Genomic DNA, 26,122 nt, shown 5'->3' on the forward strand with positions numbered 1-26,122 from the left:
AGTACTGTCTACAAGAACTCCACAACATTTTTCTTGTGTGATTACATGCCAATACTGCACATGTATTGGGTTTATGTAAATACACATAACCAATTGAACTATAATGATAGTGGCAGAAATCCAGCAGAGTTTGAATGAAATCAGTGGGCTTCTGTGCTGGATTTAGGGTAATATTTACAGGTATTTATTTATTAGATTTATATACTACCATTCCTCCCAAAGATGACACATTTCTGTGAGTAAAAGCACAATTAAAAATAAAATAAAAACCTATTTAGAACATTGAAAAACTGTTTAAAAAACCTAAAAACAATAAAACATCTAAAACTAATTTAAGAACTGATGACCTTAATTACCACCAACCATGTACATATATTTCCTTGTTTCTCAGTCACTGAAATAGCACCCTTCCTTGGTTCTGATGTAATGGGTTGGTTTATACCAACAATTGCATATTTGTATTATTTATTTTTTCCAGATCTCAATTCTGGGGTTTTCTCTTTCCTTTCAGTATTTAGCATATAGAATTATAACTGCCATTATCATATAACATCCCCCAATACAGATGAAAAGTAATGCCTATTTCTCTTCAACATTTCAGCACAGAAGCTTGCAAATGCAGGGCTGATTTCCCCTCTCCCTGCCTGCCTTGCATGTTGCACTTTTTACAATAATGGGATGGGAGCACTCCAACAACTTCTAAAACCCATCACAAAATCTGAGTTGGCCTTCTACATATGAACAAGGCTCAAATTAATACGATTAATTAATAAAACAAACATTCCGAAGATGAGAAGGGACTGTTTCTCACTTTCTATCCAACCTTTTTCTTTTTCTTAGGTTTACTGAAGTGTTTATTTCTACCTCCACTCCACTCCAGTACTTTCAGGAGTCTCTAAACCTGTAGGTCTGATCCTCCTGCTTTGTATATTTCGTATAATCCTGAGAACATATTCAGATTACAAATATTCTAAACTCCCCCCCCAAAAAAAACAAAATCAAAAACAGAATAGTCCTGATATAAACCAAGCAAAAGCCACAAGTGTGAGAACAGTTCAAAAATGACCTCTATGTGTATTTCACAATCAGGTGATGCCTTTATTAGGGCCAACAAAAATGTCATAAAATAGTATCTTTATATCACTGTACTTGAAATTTTCATCTATAAATTTTAATTGCAGCACTTCACTGCTAGCTAACTAAGTTCTGATAGTGTAGAACAGAAAAAAGAATGAGCCTAGAACCCACAGGGAGATAGGAACTCTTGCAGGTAGGAAACACAAAAGAAAAAGGAACAAAGACAAGGGGAAAGATAAACAGAGAAAAGGAAGGAAGAGATATAAAAGACACAAGTAGCAGTGACCTAAACAGAATCTGAGTGAGAATACGGAAAAAACAACCAACCACTGATTGTTATCATTGCAAAAAGATCAGACTCTCCCTGATCTGTGCAATTTCCTGTTAACATTGGTGGCATTCTGCAATAGATTGAAAGCCAAACCAGACATGACACTAACATCTCCATTTGGTTAAACTCTGGACAATATTCAGAACAAAAGGAGTGTGGGTTGAGGATGCTAAAATCTCCCTTCACCATGACTTTCTTTCTCACAATCTGTCTTCTCAGGGGCTTTTCTCCTCCAATACCAGAAGTAAGCACAAATACTGTAACAGGAATAGAATAAAAGGAAAGAGGCAGGCACTCAAGTTGACAAATCCCATCATACCCTGCCTCTTGTTAGCATGTTGGGAGAGTCTGATCTTTTTGCAATGATAACAATCAGTGGTTGGTTGTTTATTCAGTATTTTGCTGTTCTCTGGCTAGACCAGGCATAGGCAAACTCTGCCCTCCAGATGTTTTGGGACTACAACTCCCATCATCCCTAGCTAACCGGACCAGTGGTCAGGGATGATGGGAGTTGTAGTCCAAAAACATCTGGAGGGTAGAGCTTGCCTGTGCCTGGGCTAGACACTTCTATAAAGTTCCCTTTCAGCCCCTCTCTCTACCCATTTTTACAACTGTACTGTAATGCAAATAATAATTCATCATTAGACAGATACCATCAACCATCATTACAACAGAGACAGCACAGTGGTGGCAGCAAAAAGACCAGAATGGGACCTGAGCAGAGTTGTGATTTTCAGCAACTGGTATTCAGTCTCTGACACTGAAGTTAGTACACAGTCATTATGGCCAGTAGCAATCAATAGCCATATCCTCCATCAATATGCCAATCCCCTTTTAAAGACATCCAGGTTGGTAGTCATCATTACATTTTGTAGCAGCAAATTCCACTGCACTGTGTGAGGAAGTCCTCCCTTTTGCCTGTCCTAAACTTTCAACTTGAAGTGTCATTGGATGACCCTGGGTTCTAGAGTTATAAGAGAGGAAGAAAAACTACTCTTTCTCCACAAATCATGCATGATTGTATCCACCTCTGAAATGTCACTCACCCTTTTTTTTTCTAAACAAAGAAATCACAAAATATTGTAATCTTTCCTCATAGGAAGTTGCTCTAGCCCTTTGATCATTTTCGTTACCCTTTTTCTGGACTTTTTCTAGCGCAACAATTTATTTTATGAGTTGCAATTATAAGAACTGCAGACAGTATTTCAAGTGTAGTCTCACCATATATACCCATAATAACATTATATTTGTGGTTTTATTTTCAATCCTTTTCCTAATGATCCCCAGCATAGAATTACCGGTAACCTTTTCACAACTGTAGCACACTGGGTTAACATTAAGGTCCATAAATAGTAACACCTTAGAGGTCCCGGGCCTGAAGGAAATCAGATTAGTCTCAACTAGAACCAGGGCCTTCTCAACATTGGCTCCGAACTGGTGGAACGCTCTGTCTCCTGAGACCACGGCCCTGCGGGACCTGATTTCTTTCCGCAGGGCCTATAAGACAGAGTTGTTCCGCCTGGCTTTTGGCCTGGAGCCAACCTAATCCCCTCCCCCATTTTCCTTTTCCCTTTTCCTTCCGCATGAGGCTGCATTTTAATTTTAATGTTTCTTTAATTTTGTTCTTATGTTGTAATTCAATCAGCTGTTTTATATCCGGTGTTAGCCGCCCTGAGCCTGGCCTTGGCTGGGGAGGGCGGGGTATAAATAAAATTTATTATTATAAGTTATCCATCATGACCCTGAGGTCTTGTATCCTGGTCAGTCGCTGAAAGTTCAGACCCCACTAGCGTATTTGTTAAGTTAGGATTTTCTTCTCCAATGTGCATCCCTTCACACTTTCTTACACTGAACTACATTTGTTACTTTAATAACGCTACAAATTCCTTCAGTGTTTGTTCTTCACAATCCCTGACAGAGCTGCTGTAAGAATGCTTGAGATGAATGTGAAATCCTTTGATATAAATACTTACAGTGTAACCTTCTACATGTTTCCTCAGGATTCCTCAGGTAAGCAGGCATAAGATTGCACCATATACTCTCCAGTTCCCTCAGGAACAGCAATGTCAGGTTTTTTTTTAATACAGTGGTACCTTGGTTGTCGAACATAATCCGTTCCAGGTTTGATTCCCAGAACGATTCGAAAACCAAGGTGCGGCTTCCGATTGGCTGCAAGAGCTTCCTGCACTCTATCAGAAGCTGTGTCAAACGTTTGCAAATCAGAACACTCACTTCCAGGTTTGCAGGGTTCAGGAGTCGATTTGTTCAACAACAAAGGCGTTTGACTACCAAGGTACCACTGTACTTTGGGCGAGTGCAATCTGGACCCTTCTGGTGTACGCAATATTTACAAATATAGAAGCACAGCATATACTGGCAACACAGCACTCCAGAAAGACAGAAGAATCCCATCAGATCTTTATGAGTGATGCCCTGCATTCACAATGTGTGCTCAGCAAACTCACATATCTCTTCTCCCTTTCCCAAACTACCAGCTGCTGTTTGTCACACCCATCTGCCCTCTCCCATCTGCTGGAGGATGTCATTTTATCTAGGTTCCAAGATTATCTCCTTAAAACAGTCAGGAGAATTCTCCAGCTATCTCTTTATGTTAGGCTTACACTGAAGAATGATCAACCAACCAAACTACAAAGGAATCAGCTGGCAAGCATACCAGAATTATTCACATATACTTCAAGTATGTGTAGTCGAAGTGCAAGCACCAGGGAGCTACTAATGCAATCTAATTCAATAGGATGAGTCATATGGTACAATAATTGCCTTCAGCAGATGCCATGCCCAGCTCCATCCCAATTTTTTGTGAACATATTGCTTTTCCACATTACTTTCAGGCCAATTGTTCAAACTACTTCATATCCAATCCTATTGCTTTTATTTTTGTCTGTTCTCTCACTTTGTCCTTTTGGAGAAAGTTAGGTAAAAAAAAATTCTAGACTTGCATGGGTGTTTCTTTCAAACTTGTCCACTCTTCTCCTCTTTTCCCCTCAGCTTTTTTGCACCTTCAGTTCCTTTGTCTGCAGAACACCTGTCATTCCTCTTCAGCCACACTAAGCATCAAACTTAAGCTGCATACACACTATACCTTTAAAGCGCAAGAATTATGGGCACTGCAGTCTGTTGAGGGTTGCTGGTCATTGTAACTCGGTGGAAGGTAAACTACAGTGCCCAGAATTCTTTTAGGAGGTAATGTGCTTCAAATGTGCTTTTAAAGTATAATGTGTATGCAGTCTCAGTCATTTGTTCAGGCTGGATTTAAGCATGCAGAAGGTATTGGCAATGAAATACTGGTAGAATGGACTGCACCACTTCACACTAAAACTGAGGAATTACATTTTAAAACTATATAGAAGAAAACTAGCACAGCACAGATGGAACTGGGCTAGAACCTTTCCCCCTGAAGTGCTAGTTTTCTACTTGCAATGAGTTATTTTTAAATACTGGGAATCGTTCAAAATTTATGAAGCGGCACACCCCTCAAGACCCTACCACCACATTCCACAACATATATACAGTTGTCTACATAAATGATAGAATAGAATACATTCTACACAATACTACTTAAGACTGCAGGTGAGGGCCTATTTTGGAACATCCCCACAAGGTTTACCCCAGAAGGAAAAAGCTCCCAGAAGTAGCATATCAGTGAGAAACCTTTCTGCATTCAAGCACCAGGCCCATTTGCAGACCAACTCTATGTTACAAAGATGCCTGCAAACATGACATGAAGGCTGGAAACATTAACCCCACCATGTGGGAATCCCTTGCAGATGACAGCAGTGCCTGCAGACAGTCAGGTCATGTTTCCAGAGCAGTGGCCAGAGGAGAAATGACCACTGGGAGGAGCGCAGAGAGAGGAAACACCATGGTGCACCTGCAGCAGCACAACCGGACGCCTTCATTTGTCCCAACTGAAACAAAACATGTCTCTCCCATATCTGTCTCTAGAGCCACAGCAGGTGCTGCAACTCTCCCAATGGTTTAGCTTCACCCCCAAAGGCGCACTGCACCTCCACTGACTCAGACAGACGGGTGCCATATGTAAACATGTCTTTTACATATGGGAATATTCAAAAACACAGCACCTCTTTCCCACTGCAACCTGACATGGTGTACTCCAGAAACATACCGTTTTACCTTGCCTATACTGTACTCCTCTAACTTCTCCCCCCCCCCAAAAAATAACTTTGCTTTCTGCTTCCTAACCTTTCTCAACTGTTAACTGATAGTGCTCCCTTAAGAAACATGCTTATGGAGGTGGAGCTATAAGAAACGGGGCTTCGCTTTCCAGAGAAAATGCACAATACCGTGGCTCGTTTTGACCAAAGCAAGCGCCGGAAACGCCCAGCTTGGCGAAGCTCCTCCTTGTTTCCATCCGCTGCCAGGAGAGGGAAAGGCCACCTGTGGGACCGGCGAGAGCAAACAATGGGAGTTGCAAATCCCCACGACGGAACTTTCGCCAGGACAACCTGCCGGGGGGGGGGGGCTCGCAGGTTCCCCGGGGTATTATTATATGTTCGAGTTCTCCACAATTTACCTGCATGCACACGTGCTGGGAAATAATAATTTTTTTAAAAAATGAACAAAGCCAGGCTCCCCCCCTCCTCCCGCCCACAGTTCCTAGCTTCATTAACTACGAGCGACGAAGCTTTCGGTCCTTTCCAAAGTTTTGCAGCGCGAACCCCGCGTTTGGTAGCCTCCCCACCCCCAAAAGGAAATCATGGATACACTAGATATGAGTTCGTAGTTGACACCCAGATTCCTCCAGTTCCTTCCGGGAGTGTGGGCGAAACCGAAGTTTGCCGCCTCTTCCCCTTAAACCCACCTGCGCCCACAGGAGGTTAAAAATGTCCTGAGGAGGGATGGAAGTGCCCCCTCCCCTGGACATACACACGACCCCACACACACTTCCATTCACCTCCTTGTAACACGCATATGCCACCCACACGGGTGGGGTGGGGGACACAGCAATGAGAACCATACACACACAGCCCGACACCCACGCGCGACCACTCGCCTCGGCTCCCGGGCTCCACGCGGCCATTCTCGAGTGGCGCTTCTTGCGGCCGCCCAAGGGGCCCCCCGCCCGGCTCCTCCGCCGCGTGCTCCGGCTGCTGCCCCGCTTGGGCGCCGGGGCCCTCTTCACCGCCGCCGGGCGCCTCCACCGGCACCACCGTGAAGTTGGTGGGCATGGCAACTCGCTCTAGCCGAGGCTCCCCGGCCGGGTCCCGCCGTGCCGAGCCTCACACGGCCGCCGCCGCCGCCCTCCTTCCCCGCCCACCCGCGTTAGGAGCCGCTGCGGCGGGAAGAGTTTGTGGCTCTTTCCCCCACACCTCCGCCTCTCTTTCCTCGGCCGGCCCCCTCAAGCGCCGGCGCTGCCGTTGCGGCCGCAGGGAGCTCGGTAGCTGCCAGGCAGGAGCCGCGCCTCACGTGAGGGGAGCCTTTGCCTCAGAGGGGAAAGGCGGGAAGAAACTCGCTGCCTTCAGCGGCTCTTTGTTGAACGCGGCGTAGGCGAGGGGCAGATGGAGCCCAGGGCTGCCCCAACACACACACACACCCCTCCTCTTCAACACCCCTTTACTGGCACACACACCTCCTCTTCAACACCCCTTTACTGGCCCACAAACAAAAACACACACCCCTTGGCTTGATTCAGCACACACACACAGAGCGCCCTTGAATTTATTCAACATCCCACCCCTTTATTTGATCCATCACCCCCTACAAACACACACACACCCCTTGACTTGATTCAACACACACACACACACACACACACAGTCCTTGAGTTTATTCAACACCCCCTTTATTTGATTCAAAACACACACACCCCTACAAACACACACATGCACACCTTGACTTGATTCAACAAATGTGAGAGGTTTTGTATGGGGGCATCAAAAGCAGCAAAGGATACATGCGTTTGGGACCATATGGAGTGCATCTCTCCCCCCTCCTTAGATAATAATAACACAGTTCAGAGATGCTCATATTTTTCATCGACAGAGCAGCTAAAGGTAATTATCTCAGGTCAGAGATGTTACTGTTGTTTATTGATGCAGCAGTTAAAGGTGATCTGTAAAACCCAGTGACTCAGCATCCTCACGGAAAGTAAGAAGCAGGTTCTTCATTATGGCTTTTCTGTGGCAAAGCCCCTGGCCCGCCCCGCATGCAGCGCTAGTCACCATGCAGTGTTCCACAGTATTTGCTTGTTTAAGGTTTTTATATGATGATTTCTTCCAGATATGACTTCAAAACTGTTTCCAGACAACAAGGAAATCCATATCAATAAAATACTTACAGGGCAATTAAAATATCAGCAAGGAAACAGCAATGATATGCATCAGTTCCACAATACAAATAGAGACTAGAAGCGAAGTGTGGCTTCCAAAAGCACAAGAAAGCAAACAGGTTATTTATTATTATTAAATTATTATATATTAAATTTGTATACCGCCCTATACCCATAAGTCTAAGGGCAGCAAAACATAAAGATTATGGAATCCCCTAAGCCATAAGAAGGCTACAAATACCCTTAACAGAATAGCATAGTTGTGTGTGACAGCCAGCAAGGAGTAATAGTGAGGATCAACTCCACTGCCTTACCAGAGAGTGGAAGGGTTAAAACAGAAGCTAGCAAGTAGCACATAGGTGATAAGACTCAATAGCTTTTAGGGTTGCAGCAACTGAAGGTTTATTTATATTTGTGTTTTTTTAAGAGACCCAGTCTCAATAACTGAGTGAAGGTCAGATGTCCTGTTACACAGAAAAGTGGGCAGGAGAGTACACACTGAAAGCCATAATCTTTAAACATAAAACAACAGCCCTTCTAAAACTGACTTGGCTGCTGGAACATTTTCAAGTGCTCCGAGTTAAGATAATGATACCAGCAGCAGTTTTTTCATTCGTGGTTTGTACTGTAGAATCTGCACATGTTGCTCAGAGTTTGATACAGGAATGCTTGATACAACTGCTGTTTCCCAGAAGGTACATACAGTAATGTGAACCTTCAGGACCAATGCTTCTCATTTCTCCTCCAGCTAATAAATTGCTTTTTACAGATTATTTTGTGTGGAACTTCCTCCCCTCCTCGCCTCACCTTCCCTCTTGGCTTCTCACTCAATATTCTCCATCCCCACAGTAACCAGCACCTCTCAGCAGCCTGCCTTTTACTCCAGGTTCAACTCCTACTTGCCACTCTCCACAGAAGGCTTGCTGCATACATATTCTTCTGCAGCAGTGAGCTTACACACAGAGAAAGCAGGGAAATTAGAGAATGGTAGTGGAAATTGTACATAGCCCTTAGGGGTAGAGAGAAGTGGTGTGGCCCCTTTAGTGTAGAATTTGTTGCTACAAGAGTGGTGGTGAATTGTCATTCTAACTGCATTCCAGCTGTTATAAATGTTGTTATGGTTTATATTTTGTACACTGCCCTGATATAGTCAAATGTAAAAATAAAATAAGGTTTGGAAGGATGACAGGTGGTGACAGTTGGAGGCAGAGCGGACAGAGCCATGTGAAAGCAGTTGGAAGGGGAATGTAGATGTAAGATACGGGGATAGGCTTGAGAGACAACCTGAATTGTTCTTCTAATAGAAACAGGTGCATCATATCTCTTCCCTGCATCTGTCCCAACCAGTCAGGTAAGGGCACTCACCTCTCACTTCAAACCTGTCTGGCCAGACTACCATTGCAGTCCAGAAAGTTTTGTTTCTTGGTGGAAGGTTCAGCTTGTAGCCTGAATCCCATATACTGTACTGTTCCCATTTGACTTATTGACACACCTACACCTAAGGCGATGCAGAGAACAGTTAGACTGGAAAAAGGAGAGAGCAACTAAGGGCAGAGCCAGCCTGAGATATTTTGCCGCTTGAGGCGAAACAGAAAATGGTGCCCTGCCCTGCTGCTGCCACCACCTGATTAAACACGTGGGTAGGGTGCAGGGAAGCCTCAGAGGGGCAGGTGGTGGCAGTAGCAGACCCACACTTTTCCAGGCAGCAGCTGCAGGTGACAAGCACGGGAGGTGGCAAAAGGAGCGCTTTTGGGGGGCCAGATCTGCCACCCCTCCCAGCTGTCCCCAGTCTGCTGCCTATCTCAGGGTGTGTTTGGGTTTGGGGAGGAGTTAAATAGATAAAACTGAAATAACATACAGTACTATATACGGTACTTTAAAAAATATTCTCAGGGCAGTTCTTTCTGGCATAAGAATCTAGAAGGGAATATTTTTCTTGCCTCCAACCTCCATATAATTTTAGTAGCAGAGGGTTTATCAGACATTGACTCTTTTACATGTAGATTAACACTGTAATCCCACAAATGTCTACTCAGAGGTAAGCTAGGTACACCAAAGTAAGTGTATATAGAATGGCAGTATTAGCCATGAGAATGTACAAGGCCTATTGGATATTCTCAAAAACTCTTAACAGTGGTGTTATATAGTGCAAACAAGCAATGAATTCAGGGGAAAGGAGGACTCTCTGTTCCCTTGTCATCCCTCTTCTACTCCCCTACAATATTTTTTTAAGGGCTGTGTATGGTTATATTTATTTTAAGAAGCACTGTGAAATTTGGAGGGTAAACCCATAGATGTGGGGAAGTAAAAGGGCATAGGTACCGGTAAGTATAAAGGCAGATCCTCTAGCAGCAAAAGAGGACTCTCAGAAGAAGGAGGCCTAATGAAGTTTGTGGCAAAGTAGCAGCTATGCCATATTGCATCACACACAAGTCTTGTTGAGAACAGACTGGGGAAAAGGAGCACCTTGAGAACCCCCTGACAAAACTTAGTAGAGAGGCCGTCCACAAAATACATATGCAGGCTTTGAACGTTATAAATAAACGTTTATCTTAGCGGAGGCTGGCAGCAGTCTTAACTAGGGTTCGCCAAAAAACCTTGCAGGGAGGTTGGGCTCAGAAGGTTTTTTCTGCGCTCCAGTCCCTCCCTGCAATAAACACTTCAGGGACAAGGGGATGGCTCAGCTTTTCTTCATGTTCCTAATGTTACTTCCCTGCCCCTGCAAGCTAGCCTCTGCTTCTGAAAATTCCAGCAACTTGAGGGAGGCATATGTGCGCAATTATTGTGCATGAGGCTTTGGGGGCAAGTAAGGGTTTTGGCCCTAGACGACGGTATATTTCTGAAAGGTAGCTTCAGGTTTTTGCATCCTGACTTCGTTTCAGGTTTGGCATCCCCAAAGCTTCTGCATATGAGCATTTCCTTTACAAATGGCTCTGGCTAATCAATTATTATTAAAGTATTATCAAGTAATAATATTTACAATAAAGTAAATCAAGTACTATCAATACTTATTTGGAACAACAGCTCAGCTTTGTTATTTTGTTCAGGAATAAGTTTCTTTTCAGACTATATCATGATGTTTTAAATTCTTCTGGTGTTTGTGTGTATATTTGTTTGCAAGTCAACCTTATAATTTACCTCTAACTGGTATTTTAGTTTTATGGCAATTCCCTTTAATTGAAGTCAAATGTTACTGTGGTGATCATGTTGGGTTGTTGAGCTGGCTTTGTCACTCTTACATTACAGTCACCATTACCATGTAATTCAGCTATATTTAAGTTTTAAATCAAATGTTCTACTCCTCTTAGGACTTGCAGCCAAACCCATAATTGACTGCCCTGAAAGTGCAATGAGTTATAATGCCAATATTCTCTGCTCCTCTCTTTTAGGGAACAAAAATTATGGTTATTCACTTAACCCTTCTTAAGTCCACCTTCCTGCAAGTATAAGAAGTCATAGCAAAACTTTTAGGGAAGAGATTGTAGGCAGGCATAATCAAACCGTGCCAGATTAGCATTGTCATTTGCTGCAGAAATGCAATAATGAATTGTGGTGATGACACCTATGTGGCAGCTAATGTGGATTATATATTGTACTATTTTTAAGATTAGTGTAACCAAGGGAATACTTTAACACATTAATCTTCAGATCATGAGCTGTGACCTGACCTAAGTAGGTCACACAAATGGCACCAAGGCCATCTTATGGAGACTAGGAGGGAGAAAGAAAAAGAGATGTGGTAGATTTAAGAGAAAGCGACAAAGAGAATACATGAAAGATAGATAAACAGTACAGATTGAAAGTCGCTAGGGGGTCCACGGAATTAATTTATATTTCAGTTTGTGCAGCATACATTTAAGATTCCCATTCTAGGCACATTTTCCTCCCAAAGTATTCTTCATATTCAAGGAACAGAAACTGTACTACATCTTTCAGTGCTCACTAGTGAACTTGTCTGTCATTTACATTTGCTATATTTTAGCAAACCATAGTTCCACAGTTGTTTCTTTCCTCTTTCAGAAATATTTCCTGTAAGTGCTGCTAGTATTTTATGCACCACAAATATACATGAGACACACTGGTGAAATTAACTCCTTAGCTGCCACAATTGGGGAGAATCCATAGGATGCCTTCCAGATGTTTCTTGGACTACATTTCCCATCAGCCCCCTAGCACGTCCCAAGGCCAAGGATGATAGAATCTGTAGTCGAGGAGTATCTGGAGAGCACCATGTTGTCTACTCTTGATCCACAGAATTATAGTTTGCTGAAAGCATAGAGGCCATACAATAAATTAATTAGACTTTCTATAGCAAATTTAGTGTGTTTAAAGCCTTTTACATGCGTTAGCACACATACAAAGGAGATGATTGATCAGAATTCTCAAGATTTATATTTAAAAGCTATCACAGGGGCTGCTAATTTGCTTGGTCAATGGCTGGTAGTGGGGATAATCTATAATCTATTGTAGATAATCTAAGGAATTTGGGTAGTGTCAAATTCATACATGAAATACAGTTGATTTACAATAATGTTATTGTTAATATGCTACGCAACAGTTTTTTTAAATGTTCAGATTCTAAATAGCAAGTCTACCACAATTAACTGAGAACAATTTTAACAGCTGTGTGACTAAAACAATATGCTGTACACTAATAAGAAATTTTATTTTATTATAAGTCTTTAATTGGCTAAGCCTTTAATCTTCTCCTTCAGAAGCTTGCTAATCTGTTACTACTTCTGTAGCAGAGACCTATTAAATGAGCTTATTAAAAGTCAGTTCATACATTCAAGGAAGGAGTGCAAGTGACTTTCTGCATCTGATGTAATACGGCACTCACTATCTCTCCCCCCCCCCCCCTGGTGTGACCCATGATTCATCATGTTTTTATATCACTCCTTTTAACAGCAAACTCAAGTGGTGAATGTAGACAGGACTGAAGCGAAAACAAGACCCTGAGAACAGGAGGCTCTCTAACAGGTTCAGGGGGATATTGAGGTTTCCAAAGTACCAAAAATCCTTTTATACCCCACCCCAAAGGGCACCTGTCCTCAAATAATGGCTCAGTAAGGACTGGGCATGTTTCAGTAGCCACAAACTGTTGAGAGTCATTTGGCAAAGAAAAACTGAAAAGGAGAGGCAGGAAGAGGGGGGTAGGGGGTGGCGTGGCTGGCTGAGACCCTGAACACAAGCACTCTTACTAAGACGCAGAATATACGGCAACATTTTATTGCAGAATCCTGTTGCTAATCATTACTGTAACTACATCTAGGATTGCCAACTTTGGTTGGGCAAAATATGGGAGAGGCTGGGCAAAATAAAGGACAGCCCAGGGTGGGTGGGGTTTGGGGGCACACACACTCTCATGACTCCAAACCCTTTCCACCCTTTGTGGAGTGGGATTCCCCACATTTGGCCTCCCTCGTCACCACCCTGCCCCGTTCTCTGCCGCAACTCATGAAGATGGGGAGGGCCCTGGGGTAGACAGCTGGCTCCCACGGGTGACGAGCTCCAGCTCCAGCCTCTTGCCCATGCTGGCTTTGTAAGAGACTTGAGGAGGGAGGTGGGAGGAGAGGTCAAGTCGGAGTGGTGGAGGGGGCCAAGTGGCGGCAGACCTGCATCTTGCTAGACCAGCGGGTGGTGGCTGCTGAGGAGCACCAGCGAGAGGGAAGGAAGGAGGGGGCGAGGGGGGGAGAGGAGGTTGAATATGAGCACTCTACACTGCAATATTTTGTTGCAGGCCCACTTTGTTGCAGGTCCCACTTGCATGTTCAGACCCAGACACCTGCCCCCTAAATAAATTCTCACTTGATTCAAATTTTAGTTTGGTTTTTGGCATAATTTAGACCACAACTTTATTGATTGCAGAAAGTGAGTGGTTGCATAGGCTCTGGTTCGACTAGCTCCCTGCACCCTTGCAGGTAGCACTGACCCAGGACACCAGCATAGGTCAGCCAAGGGTAAACACCTGGATAGGCAGAAAGCTGGGAACACGACTATGTCTGCCACCCAGATGTCCCCCTGGACTCAGGCACGGGCACAACCCCCTCTCAGGGGTTGACCAAACCATTTGAGTCCCTGGATTCCTGTAACGGAATACCCTTCACATAGGGATGGCAAGAGATTTCTCCCATCCCTATCACCTGAACCAGTGCCTACCCACCACACGAGCACCTGCGCTTGCCACCAACCACTCACACCTGTAACCAATCCCTTAACCCCACTGACACGGTGGTCAGCCACAAATCATTCCAAATCACAGACAGATGAACCCCATCAAGCCTGTAAAGGGATGCATCACGAAAGGTAATGCCCAGGTGATGGCTCACCATCCCTGCCCAAGGCCAGAACCTTTTTGGCCACAGTGCTCTGGACATGCATCTTGGCCATCTCGGTGGCAGCTGGGAATTGGCTACCACTTCACTGCCAACAGTGACCAAATTTTGAGTCCAGGAAGAGCTGCCTTCAACTCTTCAAAGTCCTCCTGCATGCGGGACCGCAAGCTCAGCTTCCGGCAATTACACCCAGCTGCACCACCACTGTGGATATGCCTCCATAGACACCTTCCCAAGGCATTCCTTGTCTGGACCACCAGGAGACGTGCATGTGGTCAGGAATTGCGAGCCTGTGTTCGAATCTAGACTCCGCTGCCCTCTTGCTGGCCCAGTGGACAATCAGAAACGGATTCTTAACCATGTCCAACTTCAGTCTGCAAGAACTCTCTTTGGTTAACTTCGTTTCTCTGCATTTGGGAGAAGCTGACGAACCAACTTCATTAAGGAGTTAAGAATGAAAATATGCAAGACCAGGAATAGACCAATCCATACACCCTTCACTCCAGTGCATGAATGTGTGTGTGTGTGTGTGTGTCAGTCTCACATCACAAAGGACAAAGGTGTAAACCTTAAACATATTTTGTGTGTTTACAACTACCCTCAGCCAAATTATTTCTAATTCCTAACTCAATGTGAAGCAGCAAAATATGGATTTGGATTTGATATCCCGCTTTATCACTACTCGAAGGAGTCTCAAAGGGGCTAATAATCTCCTTTCCCTTCCTCCCCCACAACAAACACTCTGTGAGGTGAGTGGGGCTGAGAGGCTTCAAAGAAGTGTGACTAGCCCAAGGTCACCTAGCAGCTGCATGTGGAGGAGAGGAGACGCCAACCTGGTTCACCAGATTACGAGTCTACCACTCTTAACCACTACACCACACTGGCTCCATTATGTTTAGAGTTACTTAACTTATTAATTTAATTATCTTCTATACACCAGGTGTTCAAGTGCTCATCAAGGAGGTTCTAGGGTAAGCACTGACTGATTTAATTCAAAATTAGAGTGTGTTTGTCCAGTCTAGCAATAATCTGACCAAACAGTGTTTGCACTTTGCACACACAGAACCACAACCTCATTAAAGGCAGTCAAAATGTTCCACCCACCTACATGTTAGATAACTGAGAGGTCTCTAAACAGTGGAGGAATTACAATAATGTAGAAGTGGGAAATATGTCATTCTGAATTCCTTTGGATAAAGGAGCACTGTACAGGTTTTCAATTAATACCGGTAGAGAGAATTTAAAAATTCCTTATAAGTTAGCATGTGTGTCTGCTATGTGACTACAAAAAGTACAAATTGAAGATATCTGAAATGTAAAAATGTGCCTTTGGCATTTGTAATGCTAATGTACATATTTTAATTGTTTGTAACATGACATGCCACCGATCATCCAGGGAGAAGTTATTTGTGTGTAACTTCTCTCAAGAGATGTTTGAGAGGCAGAATATGTTGGGAGGTAGGATTGTATATGTGTGGGGGATAAATGTATTTTAACCAGTGCTTTAATTCCTTAGTGATGTCACAGTTCTACCTACCTGAAAACCACATGCTTCCCATAACACCAGGTGTGAAGCAATATGTATGTGTTTTAGAGTGTAATGAGAAAAATGTTCTGCACATGCCTGGCCTAGGGGAATTATTACCACTAGGGCCATCCTGAGGGAGACCCCAAAATGACAGCTTCCTTCCTGCCAGGGCAGAAGGGGCAAGGGAAGATCAACGTCAGGATCTTCTGCCCCTGTGGACCCTGCTGCCTGCGGTGGTCGCCTCACCTTGCCTCATGTGTGGACCAGCCCTGCTTATCACCCGTTTTCAATTTTCACATTGAGGCAGAACTTTTCCTTGGCTCATTTTGCACTTGTCTCTGTACTTTCTTTTACTGCATTGAAAAGAAGGGAGTAAGACAAGTTGGGTGTTATGCCCCATTCAGTCCTTTAGCCCTGCATTGTCCTTTTTCTACAATTAGAGATTCTGAGATTTAAACCTGCTTGAGCATTATGCCCTCTTCAATCCTTTATAGTCCTAATCCTAATATGTCTAAGGGATAGGAGGAAAAGGGTTTGATCATGGTTATTCATTTGTAAAAGAAATTTGCACAAACTCAGTGACTTTCTGCTTCTGATGTAATATGGCACTCACTGTCGTTGTCCCCCCCCCCATGTGACCCATGATTCATCGTGTTTTTATATCATTCCTTTTAACAGCAAACTCAAGTGGTGAATGTAGACAGGACTGAAGCGAAAACAGAGCCCTGAGAACAGGAGGCTCTCTAACAGGTTCAGGGGGATCTTGAGGTTTCCAAAGTACCAAAAATCCTTTTATACCCCACCCCAAAGGGCACCTGTCCTCAAATAATGGCTCAGTAAGGACTGGGCATGTTTTAGTAGCCACAAACTGTTGAGAGTCATTTGGCGAAGAAAAACTGAAAAGGAGAGGCAGGAAGAGGGGGGTAGGGGGTGGCGTGGCTGGCTGAGACCGTGAACACAAGCACTCTTACTAGGACAGAGAATATACGGCAACATTTTATTGCAGTACCCTATTGCTTATCATTAACTATATCTAGGGTTGCCAACTTTGGTTGGGCAAAATATGGGACAGGCTGGGCAAAATAAAACTCAGGACACACTCTGTAGACATGTTGCAGTAAGTTTTGTAAGGAATAATTTACAAGCAGTCCAACGTAGAGAAGCAGGGCACTTCTTTTTCTCCTCCTGGCTAACCTCTTGCCGCCACCCCACCACCACCTTCTTTACCCATCCTTGAGGCAATTTCCCCAATTAAACTGAGAATGCAGCCACAAAATTCTGTAGGCCTTCCTGAATTTTTTTGCCCTTAGTTTTCACTTGCCATTGCTGACATTGGAGGAGGGGAAGCAAACAAGAAGGAAAGGGTCAAGGAAGAGGTTATGAAACAGGCATATGATAATGAGCTCAGTCCATAAAGTGATTCAGAACAAGAACCAGCTCCAGAGCCCTATTGCAGCTATCCTTCTCTGGAAGGGCAACTGGGAGGCTACTGCTTGCATATTTCCTCTCGTAACTCTGTGTAAAATGACTACAGTGTGGTGTAGTGGTTAAGAGCGGGAAGCGGGTTTGGTGCTGGATGACCTTGGACTACACTTCTTTGAAGTCTCTCAGCCCCACTCACCTCACAGAGTGTTTGTTTTGGGGGAGGAAGGGAAAGGAGAATGTTAGCTGCTTTGAGACTCCTTCGGGTAGTGATAAAGCGGGATATCAAATGCAAACTCTTCTTCTTTTCTTTAATGAAAGCTAGAAATGCAGCTAGGGGTCCTGGGCCGTCTGTAAGGGACCAGGTCCTCACAGGTCACCCTGTAGAAATCTGTCTAGGGCTGGTTATAGTATATCAAATGTGGGTGTATGCTTTTTTTTTAAAAAAAAAATGCAGGTCAGTTCAGCAAGACCTGACACTGGAAATTGATGGTGTCTTTGTAATATTCGTTTTGTTTACAATTATAGTGGCACAGCATAGTGAAGAAGAAGAAGAAGAAGAGTATCGGGAAGTTTTTAATGTTTGATGTTTTACTATGTTTTTAGATGTTCTGTAAGCCACCCAGAGTGGCTGGGGAAACCCAGCCAGATGGGTGGGGTATAAGGATGGTGCTACTAGAGGCATTGGCTAGCTTCAAGGTTTTCCCCACATTGTGATTTTTGCATAGCAAAGACACACACACACGATTCAATATATATTGCCAGGTCTAAAATTGTGAAAACGCTATCACAATAAGGACTTCAAACTAGTTTTGGATGATATATCGCCCAATCCTATTCTGCACTATTTCCACAGAAGTTAGAGTGCAATTCCTAAACCCCAAACTCCAGACCTTGCCACACTAACCTATTGGCTAATGCCACTGGCATACCATGGTCTACCGGCAAGCCCCGCCGCCAGGCCGGTTGGGGAAAATGTTCCAGGGCCGAGCACAACATGGCCCCTCTGTTAAGAGGATCCACCTTCTCACCACAACATATCTCAAAGTAAATGTTGCTGGATTTTGAAGTTATTCTATGGCAAGTCCTTCAGGTTCCACTATGAGGCTAAATGTTTTACCAAAGATGCTGAAAATGGTGGCAGTAATGAGGATTTCCCACAACAGCAAACACTCCTGATTTTTGCAAGGCAGTCCTATTTTAATGTAAGATTAAATAACTGCTGCACTTCTCTGTTAGTTTAAGGGGATATCTGGTGGAGAGGGAAGGTGAGGGCAATGTGCTATCTCTGGATTTGTTCTTTCAGTAATGTTTTATGGCAGAGGTTGTGTATAGTTGCACAAAGATAACCATCAGGCTTTGTCTAATTGTTCCAGCACTTGTCAAATAACTGCTTGTAAAGTTTATATAATACAACAAGGTGACTCCTTTGCTGTTAGGCTGTTTGTTGACCTTCCTACCTACTTTTTATGTTTAACATTCCTCCTCTTATCATCCCCATCTCTCCCTCTCTGAGCCATATTGCTCTTTTCTAAAAGTCGGTGAATCAGATTTCCCATCCACAAATCTGCTTTTCAAATCCCTCAAGATAGTCCTGAGGACAGGTTGTTCGAATACCAGAAAAAGGCAGAAATGCTTTTCTTGGAGTTGAGCATACCTGCCAAGACTTGGCTTAAAGAATCTTGGACATTTAACTTGTCCTGAGACACATCTGTGTTAATAACAATTGTGTAAAACAAAATGGCTCAACAGAAACTGCTGTAGCAGAACAAATAGTGTACATTCAGTTTCATGAGAAAAATATTTAATGTGCATTTGAGGCAAAACTTTCTTAAGGTAGCATACAACTGTTAGATAAAGCTTTTATACTTCCAACTGTGGCTGTCTAGTGTTGGTGCCAAAAGCACTGAAAATGTGAAACTGAGGAATTGCTAAATATTTTGGGGAAGAATTTAGCAAGGTGTTGAAAAGAAGATGTAGTTTTGAATTATATTTATAGCAATGTTTTTGAACCATATAAACCACCTGATTGCCTCTGACCCTATCTGGCACTCTGTGTGTAATGAAAGCACAATGGCAGACAGAATAAAGATGATCCATGATCCTCCAACAGCCTGAGCTACAATTATTTGTAGAATAGTTTGTAGAATCTACAATTATTTGTAGAATAATTGTACATTATTCTACATCATCATTCCCCAGAAAACACAAGAACATCCCTGAAACCTAGCTGACTTTGCAGAGGGGGGGGGAGTAGAAGGCACAAAAGAAAATAATAATAATAATAATAATAATAATAATAATAATAATAATAAAGATGCCCTCTCTGTTGTCTGAGTATTGACCTGAGAAAATCTTTGCATGAGTATAATGTGTCTCTGATTTTAATGCAGGAGTATTGTGCCCCAAGTTTCAAATGTTTTGAAAACACTGTTCTTCAAAAAACAGATTAATGTTAGGAATATGGGTTGCTTTAGAACAGGCATAGGCAACCTTGGCTCTCTAAATGTTTTGGAACTACAACTCTCATGAACCCTGACCACTGGCCCTGTTAGCTAGGGATCATGGGAGTTGTAGTTCCAAAACATCTGGAGAGCCAAGGTTGCCTATGCCTGCTTTAGAACTTCAGCAGGCAAGGTTTTTCTTGCGTGTTTAGACCTTCAAACCTCCCCCTTAAATAAATTCACACAAGACTCAAATTTTTGGTTCGGTTTTTGGCAGAATTTAGGCCACAACTTTATTGATTACAGCAAGTGAGTGGTTGCATAGGCTCTGGTTCAACTAAAGCCGGGGACATGCTATGTCCCCCACCCAGATGTCCCCCTGGGCTCAGGCACGGGCACAACCCCTTGCAGGGTTGACCAAACCATTGAGTCCCTCGATTCCTTTAACGGAATACCCCTTCACATAGGGATGCCGAGAGCGTTCCCTCATCCCTATCACCTGTGCCAGAGCCTATCAGCAACCTTACAAGTTGTGACGATTTGCTACGCAGCAGGCGGAAACCCAAATGACACCAGCCAATCAGCCGAGTGAGGAAAATTCCTGCCATGCCCCTGTCCCAACAACAGATGACACATGACAGCATAGCAAGGTCAAGCGCACAAGCCTTAAATATAGGGAGACGTGGGCGGGTGTTCCGATGCACTGACCAAGAGAGAAAGCTCAGGGTCACGTGCATTGGCATATATAGGTCCCTTGATCCATTTGGCTAGTGTCCCATTGGTCAGATTAAACCCAGCATCAAGGGACCTACCAATCGGGTGTTGTGGCTATCCAATCGTACCCACCCACAACACAAGGGTTTGATTGCCAGGTCTCAGCGCAACATGTGCCCACTTTGAGGGAGGACACGATTTATCACTGCATCTGTATACCAGGAACAGTTTAAACCTGCTGAATGTTTTCAGACAGAACTTTGGGGAGGTCTTGGCATTCAAGAATTTAGTCTGTTGGGAATGAAGATGAGTAGTTGTGCTCTGAGCATTTTGCATCCTGTTGCGTGATCAACATGCATGCGTAAAACCAAGCCAAAGTGTACAGGATTTTCAATCATTCTTAATTTGAATTTGTAAAACACGGAAGATTAGCAATAATGACTGAAAAAGAAACATCTGATAATCATTTAAAACATGCCAGGGGAAAGACGAAGCATAAATTAAAAGGAAAGTTCTAAGTAAGTTACAGCCAGACAGGACAAAGTGTTTTACATGCCCCATTGCTGGCTGGCTGCCCACTTTATGAAATATTTAGATAGGAATCTGAAGGAGTAAAAACTTGTTTAGATCTAGGTACCTATTAAAGTACTAATTAAAGTCCACAGCACTCTGGCCAGTAAATTTGTGCTAACACACACACACACACACACACACACACACACACACAAACACAAAACAGGAACAATATATAACACTGCATTCTAAAGTAAAATAACATAAAAATATTCTGTGTTGATATATCATGGAAGTGTAGTATTATAATGCAGGTAAACAAGCAACTACACAAGTAGATTTACTGTTGTGGTCTTTTTTTAAAAAAATGGCTTGCAACCAGGGCTATTGTTCAGCTGCAACTCACCAGAACTCAGTTCCGGAGCTTCTCCAGTGGGTGCCATTGCCATTATAGAATAACAAGGGTGGCATTCATGGTGAGTTCCAGCACCTCTTTTTCCAGAAAAATAACACTGGTTACAACAGAGAACAGAACAGTGTTAGGCTCAACCTGTCTAGGTCTGTCCTGGTGTAAGGTTGCCAGCTTTTTGATCAGCTGTAAGGTTGCCAGCTTTTTTCTTGCCAAAAGTCTCGTGCCTGCATGAGAAAGAAACTGAATGGGACATTGCCTTGGATTCCATGATGTAATAAAGTTGGGTTAATAATGTAAGGAGGGGGGAATGAATTAGATGTGATGGCTGCTGAAGACCTCTCTCTTTATAATGCAGGGGCCTTATTGAGTGAAAAGAGTGCACAGCCAGGGATGTTGATCTCTTCCTGCCGGGTACATTTCTGATAATTGGTTTCACTTCTGATTTCAAAGCCCCGATGAGGAAAAGGATCTCATGGTTTCAGGAAAGGTACTCACTGTGTGAGGAAACCGTGTAATGGGTGTGCCCTAATGTCAGGAAGCAGCAGGACTCGGGAAAGCTTCAATAGTATTTATTGCTGAACAGCAGATCAAAACTCAGCATAACAGGCAAGACTAATGCATTCACAGCATAAAATGTAGCGAGGTTGCCTCCCCCTGCTGCATTTCAAAACATATGCATGCTGTTGTACAGATCAGAGGGGGCGGGGATGACTTCACCAAATGCACATTACACGTCTCGTGCTATTCATGAAACTGTCATATGTGCATGCACCATTATCTGTGCATGTGCAACAGCTGCCTCAAAGGTACACACCTAAATCTAACTGCAGAGTTAATTTGGCTTAATATTTCCTATCAGATTGAAGCTGGTTTGATGGAAAAGCATCAGACAGCAGTACTTGTCAAGAAACTATTGGCATAGCTTTTCAACGTGGATTCAAAAACCACCAGTGGGAGAGCACTGGAGCCAAAGTAAACTGTAGCATCCACACACATTTAAAGCACATTTGGAACACAATTCTTTCCCTCATATAATTCTGGTTCCATCTGGTTCCCAGTTGACTAAGGAGGGAACCAACCCCCCCCCCCAAGGAGGGGAGGGGAGTTTCTATTACATACAGGGCCGTCTTAAGCGCCCCTGGCGCCGTGGAGCGACGGATCTGGTTCCCCCCACCCCGTTTCCCAGCACGGTGGGCGGGCAAGCCCAGCGCGGTTGTCAAACTGGCGGGCCGGCCAGTGGGCGGGCGCAGCTCGCGCGCCCTCCTGGCGGGCCGGCGCCGTGATGCCCTGCGCCACCAGGGGTCTACCTAGAGCCGACCCTGATTACATATCAGTTCATTCTCTTAAAGAGAGAGGGCAAGGCCAAACACACACTACAAAAAGCAAACAGGGAAAGAGTGCCACAAATAATGTGATTTGTTCTTCAGCCTTTGTCCGCATGCACTTTTTTTCTTCTAATATCAGATAGTTCCTCCTCTTTATATATTTAATTAAATGTGCATCTGTGCATTAAAATGTATTAAATGTGTGTTCCAACATCATGTCTAGATTGGTCCCAATTCTTGGTACAGTACATCTCCTGTATTTAAAAGCTGCAGTGTGGAACATACGAAAACAAATCTCAAGGCCTAAAGAAGCATACCAAAGTAAGATTTTTTTACTTCTTGCTTTGAACAACACACCTACCCACACCCATTCACAAAGTGTGTTGGGAGATTCCCAGCTGATACATGAGAAACAAGTCTAAGGCACCCAGTAAATGTTTGCACACTTCTTTGCAGCCTAACCAATGTCCATAGTTTCATTTCTTCCTTTCTCACCTCTCCCTTGCCTTGTAAGCTAAAACAACAACACTGTATCTACTGGTAAATTAAAAGCAGATTGTGTTTCCCTCATTGTCCTTGTGTTCCGGAGAAGATATCCACTATAATCTCGTCCCTCTCCCCTTAAATTCTTACCATGTTTATCTGGTCAAATCTGTTGGATACTATATAAAACAATTCAAACTTTTTTTAAAGCTCTTGGAAAAAACAAACGCTTCAAGGTAGGAGGCTTTGTGATTGACAGAAGGCCTTGGCAATTAGATGATTTCTGATGCAAACTGGATAAACAGTTTTTTTCCTGAGCTAGATTTGGGGAGAAGATTGTAAGTGTGCTCCCAAAAGTCATCAGTGCAGAGCTTTTTTTAGGGGAAAGGAAAAGAGGCAATTGGCGCAGGCCCTGCACATATCGACACTGACCAACTATATATTCCAGCTGAGGAAGGAAGGAAAACTGCCCTCAAATGAACATTAAGAGGCTTTGAAGAGTCCTGCATGATTGCACTTCTGCCACTGCTAAACTTACATACATCTGCACACACACTTTATAAGACACAAATACTTATTTTTGTTCTCCCCCACCCACGCATTGATCCATTTGCACAAACGTATAATCATGAAAAGCTGGCAAATACCCAGGTTCACGGTTTTGAAAAGGGGTCAGTGGCAGGCACAGCCTGACATTTACAGGTTTGGAGCAGCTGCACCTCCTGAAATTTCCTTTTCTGCACAAGAAAAGCCTTCTCCCCTTTGCATCAGAGCTACAGAACATACAAACCACCAAGTCAAATGCAGACCAGCCAAGTACCATGGCCTACTTCAAGTTCAGGGAGAGCCGAGCGATTTTCCAGTTTGTATTGCCTGCCTGGAACTGGAAAAATGTAGTTATCAGCTGACAGACCACAATAGGGGCTTTGACAGGCTTGGGGGGGGGGTCACACAGTCACAAATTTATACTGGTATAACTCTCCCCATATTAAATTGGAGGCTGAGATTGGAGGTCAGTTTGAAATCTAATGTGGGTTGCACTTGTTGGTGCCTCAACTGCCTTTTTGAGAAAGCAGGCATATGCTCAAGTTAGAACTAGCTGTTTAGGTACAGAACGGGCAGAAATTATTTCAAAGGGCAGTATGTAAGTGTGTGGGTTCCATTGCGCAAAGGTTAAAGATTTTAAGAAGAAAATTGGAAGGTTTAAGGCCATTGCTGAGGGAACCCTTACTCTTGCCAGCAGGGGCCAAATCCTTGCAACCTGAGGTGAAAATGTCACTTTTTTTGCCTGCCATTGTTTTGCCTGCAATGTTTAGAAGTCACCAGAAACTATTCCGGCATCTGCTCTGAGCTCCAGCAGGGGGAGCTGTACAACAAAAGGCATAAAAACAATGGAAGGCCTAGTTTTGTGAGGACAAAATGGCGGCAGGGGCAAAAGGAAAAGAGGAGGAAGAGGATCTGAGGAGGGAGTTGCAACACAGGCCCTCCTCATTGTCCTGTTCTCTCTCACACACAAAAAACAGCAGACACATTGCTCTTGCGAATCCTCCCTCTGTACTCCTTTTATTGACACGTGTACTCAGTTCTCCTCTGCTTATTTTCCCCTCAGTGTTGATAGACTGGAAATAAATGTTAACAGAAGAAGGAAGATAATTGTGGAAAAGGAGAGCTTCCCAGGAGGAGACATGTAGCAGCAACTTAGTGGGAGTCCCCCCCCCCCAAAGAGGAGACCGCTGTGCTTTCTTGTTCTTTTATATTAAATCAGGAGCTTGAAGATACGTTCTGAGAGGAGGTTACTCTTCAGTCGCAAAGCGTTACCCTCTACTTTTATGCCTCCCCCCCCCCATGCTCAGGCTCACTTGCCTCAGGCTGGTCTGAGACCAGAAAGGTCTCCATAGAAGGGTCAGCCGTAAAACAAGTACGGAGGGAAAAGTCATTCTAAAAAGGACAACTAACTGGCTTCGTGTTCCTTTATGACTCCAAAATATGTTCCAAGGGAAATTTGCTCTTCAATCAAGGCAGCCCTGTTTAGGGAAGCTTTTAATGTTTGATGAATTTCTGTATTTTAGTGTTTTGTTGGAAGCCGCCCAGAGTGGCTGGGGGAACCTGGCCAGATGGGCGGGGTATAAATAATAAATTATTATTATTATTATTATTATTATTATTATTATTATTATTATTAATCACATTGACAATTGGGCATAAAGTTCATCCCAATAACTTCGTATGAGTCTGGGCTTGAGGGAAATACTGTTCCAGAACGAGGAGATCTTTATACATGTGGAGGGAAAGCTGATGAGGACCATAAACACCATTTCCCCTCACAAACTTATTGCCATTCGAGTAGCTTGTTGTAAAAACAACCAACCAACCAACCAAGGTGTTTGGTGTTTTATTAAGAGAGCAGTCGTAAGTCAGACAGGCAGGGAGCAGGGCCAAACTTTGGTAATACAGTGCCCTGAGGCAGGACAAAATCCCTCCCCCAATAATTCCCCCCCCTTATTTTCACAATAATTCCTTATGGTACAGTTGCTTTTCATGAATCTTCTCAGAAGGTGCCCATATAAATAATGTTGTTGTTGCTGTTGCTGTTGCTGTTGCTGTTGCTGTTGCTGTTGTTGTTGTTTTGCACCCCTTCAGCTTGGCACCCTGAGTGGTGGAACTGCCTGAAATGCCCTAAATCTGACACTATGGGGCCAGCCAGATTAAAAGGTGTGAGGGGGTGCTCTTAGCCTCTTTTTTGCCACTTGTATTTATATATACAGTAGTTTGTCATTGGTATGAGCTTTCGTGTGCATGCACACTTCTTCAGGTACACACTTCTTCAGGTACATGTGTATCTGAATAAGTGTGCATGCACACGAAAGCTCATACCAATGACAAACTTAGTTGGTCTCTAAGGTGCTACTGAATGATTTTTTTTAAAAAAAAAATATTTTGTTTTGACTACGGCAGACCAACACGGCTACCTACCTGTAACTATATATACAGTGCTATTTTTCTAGAAAAAGAGGTGTTGGAACTCATGGCAATGGTGCCCACCTGAGAGGTGCTGGAACTAAGTGCTTTTTTTCTTTAAAACATGTTTAGGGGTACTCTCATTTTGACTCAAGAAAATCACTATTTTATAGTTCAAATCAGGAAAAATAAACACAGTAAATGGGCAAAAGTACAAAGATTCACAAAATGTTTAGGGGTATGGTGTACCCCCAGAAAAAAAGCACTGTA

At 43.5% G+C, this 26,122-nt stretch overlaps 1 protein-coding gene across 1 annotated transcript in view; it reads right to left on the bottom strand.

The window, feature by feature from the left end:
* The window catches only part of SLC12A7 (solute carrier family 12 member 7), a 106,277-nt gene extending 99,575 nt beyond the window's left edge, over window positions 1-6,702 (bottom strand). Inside the window, exon 1 of the mRNA XM_060278058.1 lies at window positions 6,444-6,702. Within this exon, the coding sequence (XP_060134041.1) occupies window positions 6,444-6,618 (175 nt within the window). The 5' untranslated portion in view covers window positions 6,619-6,702. The remainder of the gene's footprint in view (window positions 1-6,443) is intronic.
* Between the last annotated feature and the right edge of the window lie 19,420 nt (window positions 6,703-26,122).

Source organism: Zootoca vivipara, chromosome 8 (genome assembly GCF_963506605.1).
Source record: "Zootoca vivipara chromosome 8, rZooViv1.1, whole genome shotgun sequence".
Classification (NCBI taxonomy): Eukaryota; Metazoa; Chordata; class Lepidosauria; order Squamata; family Lacertidae; genus Zootoca; species Zootoca vivipara.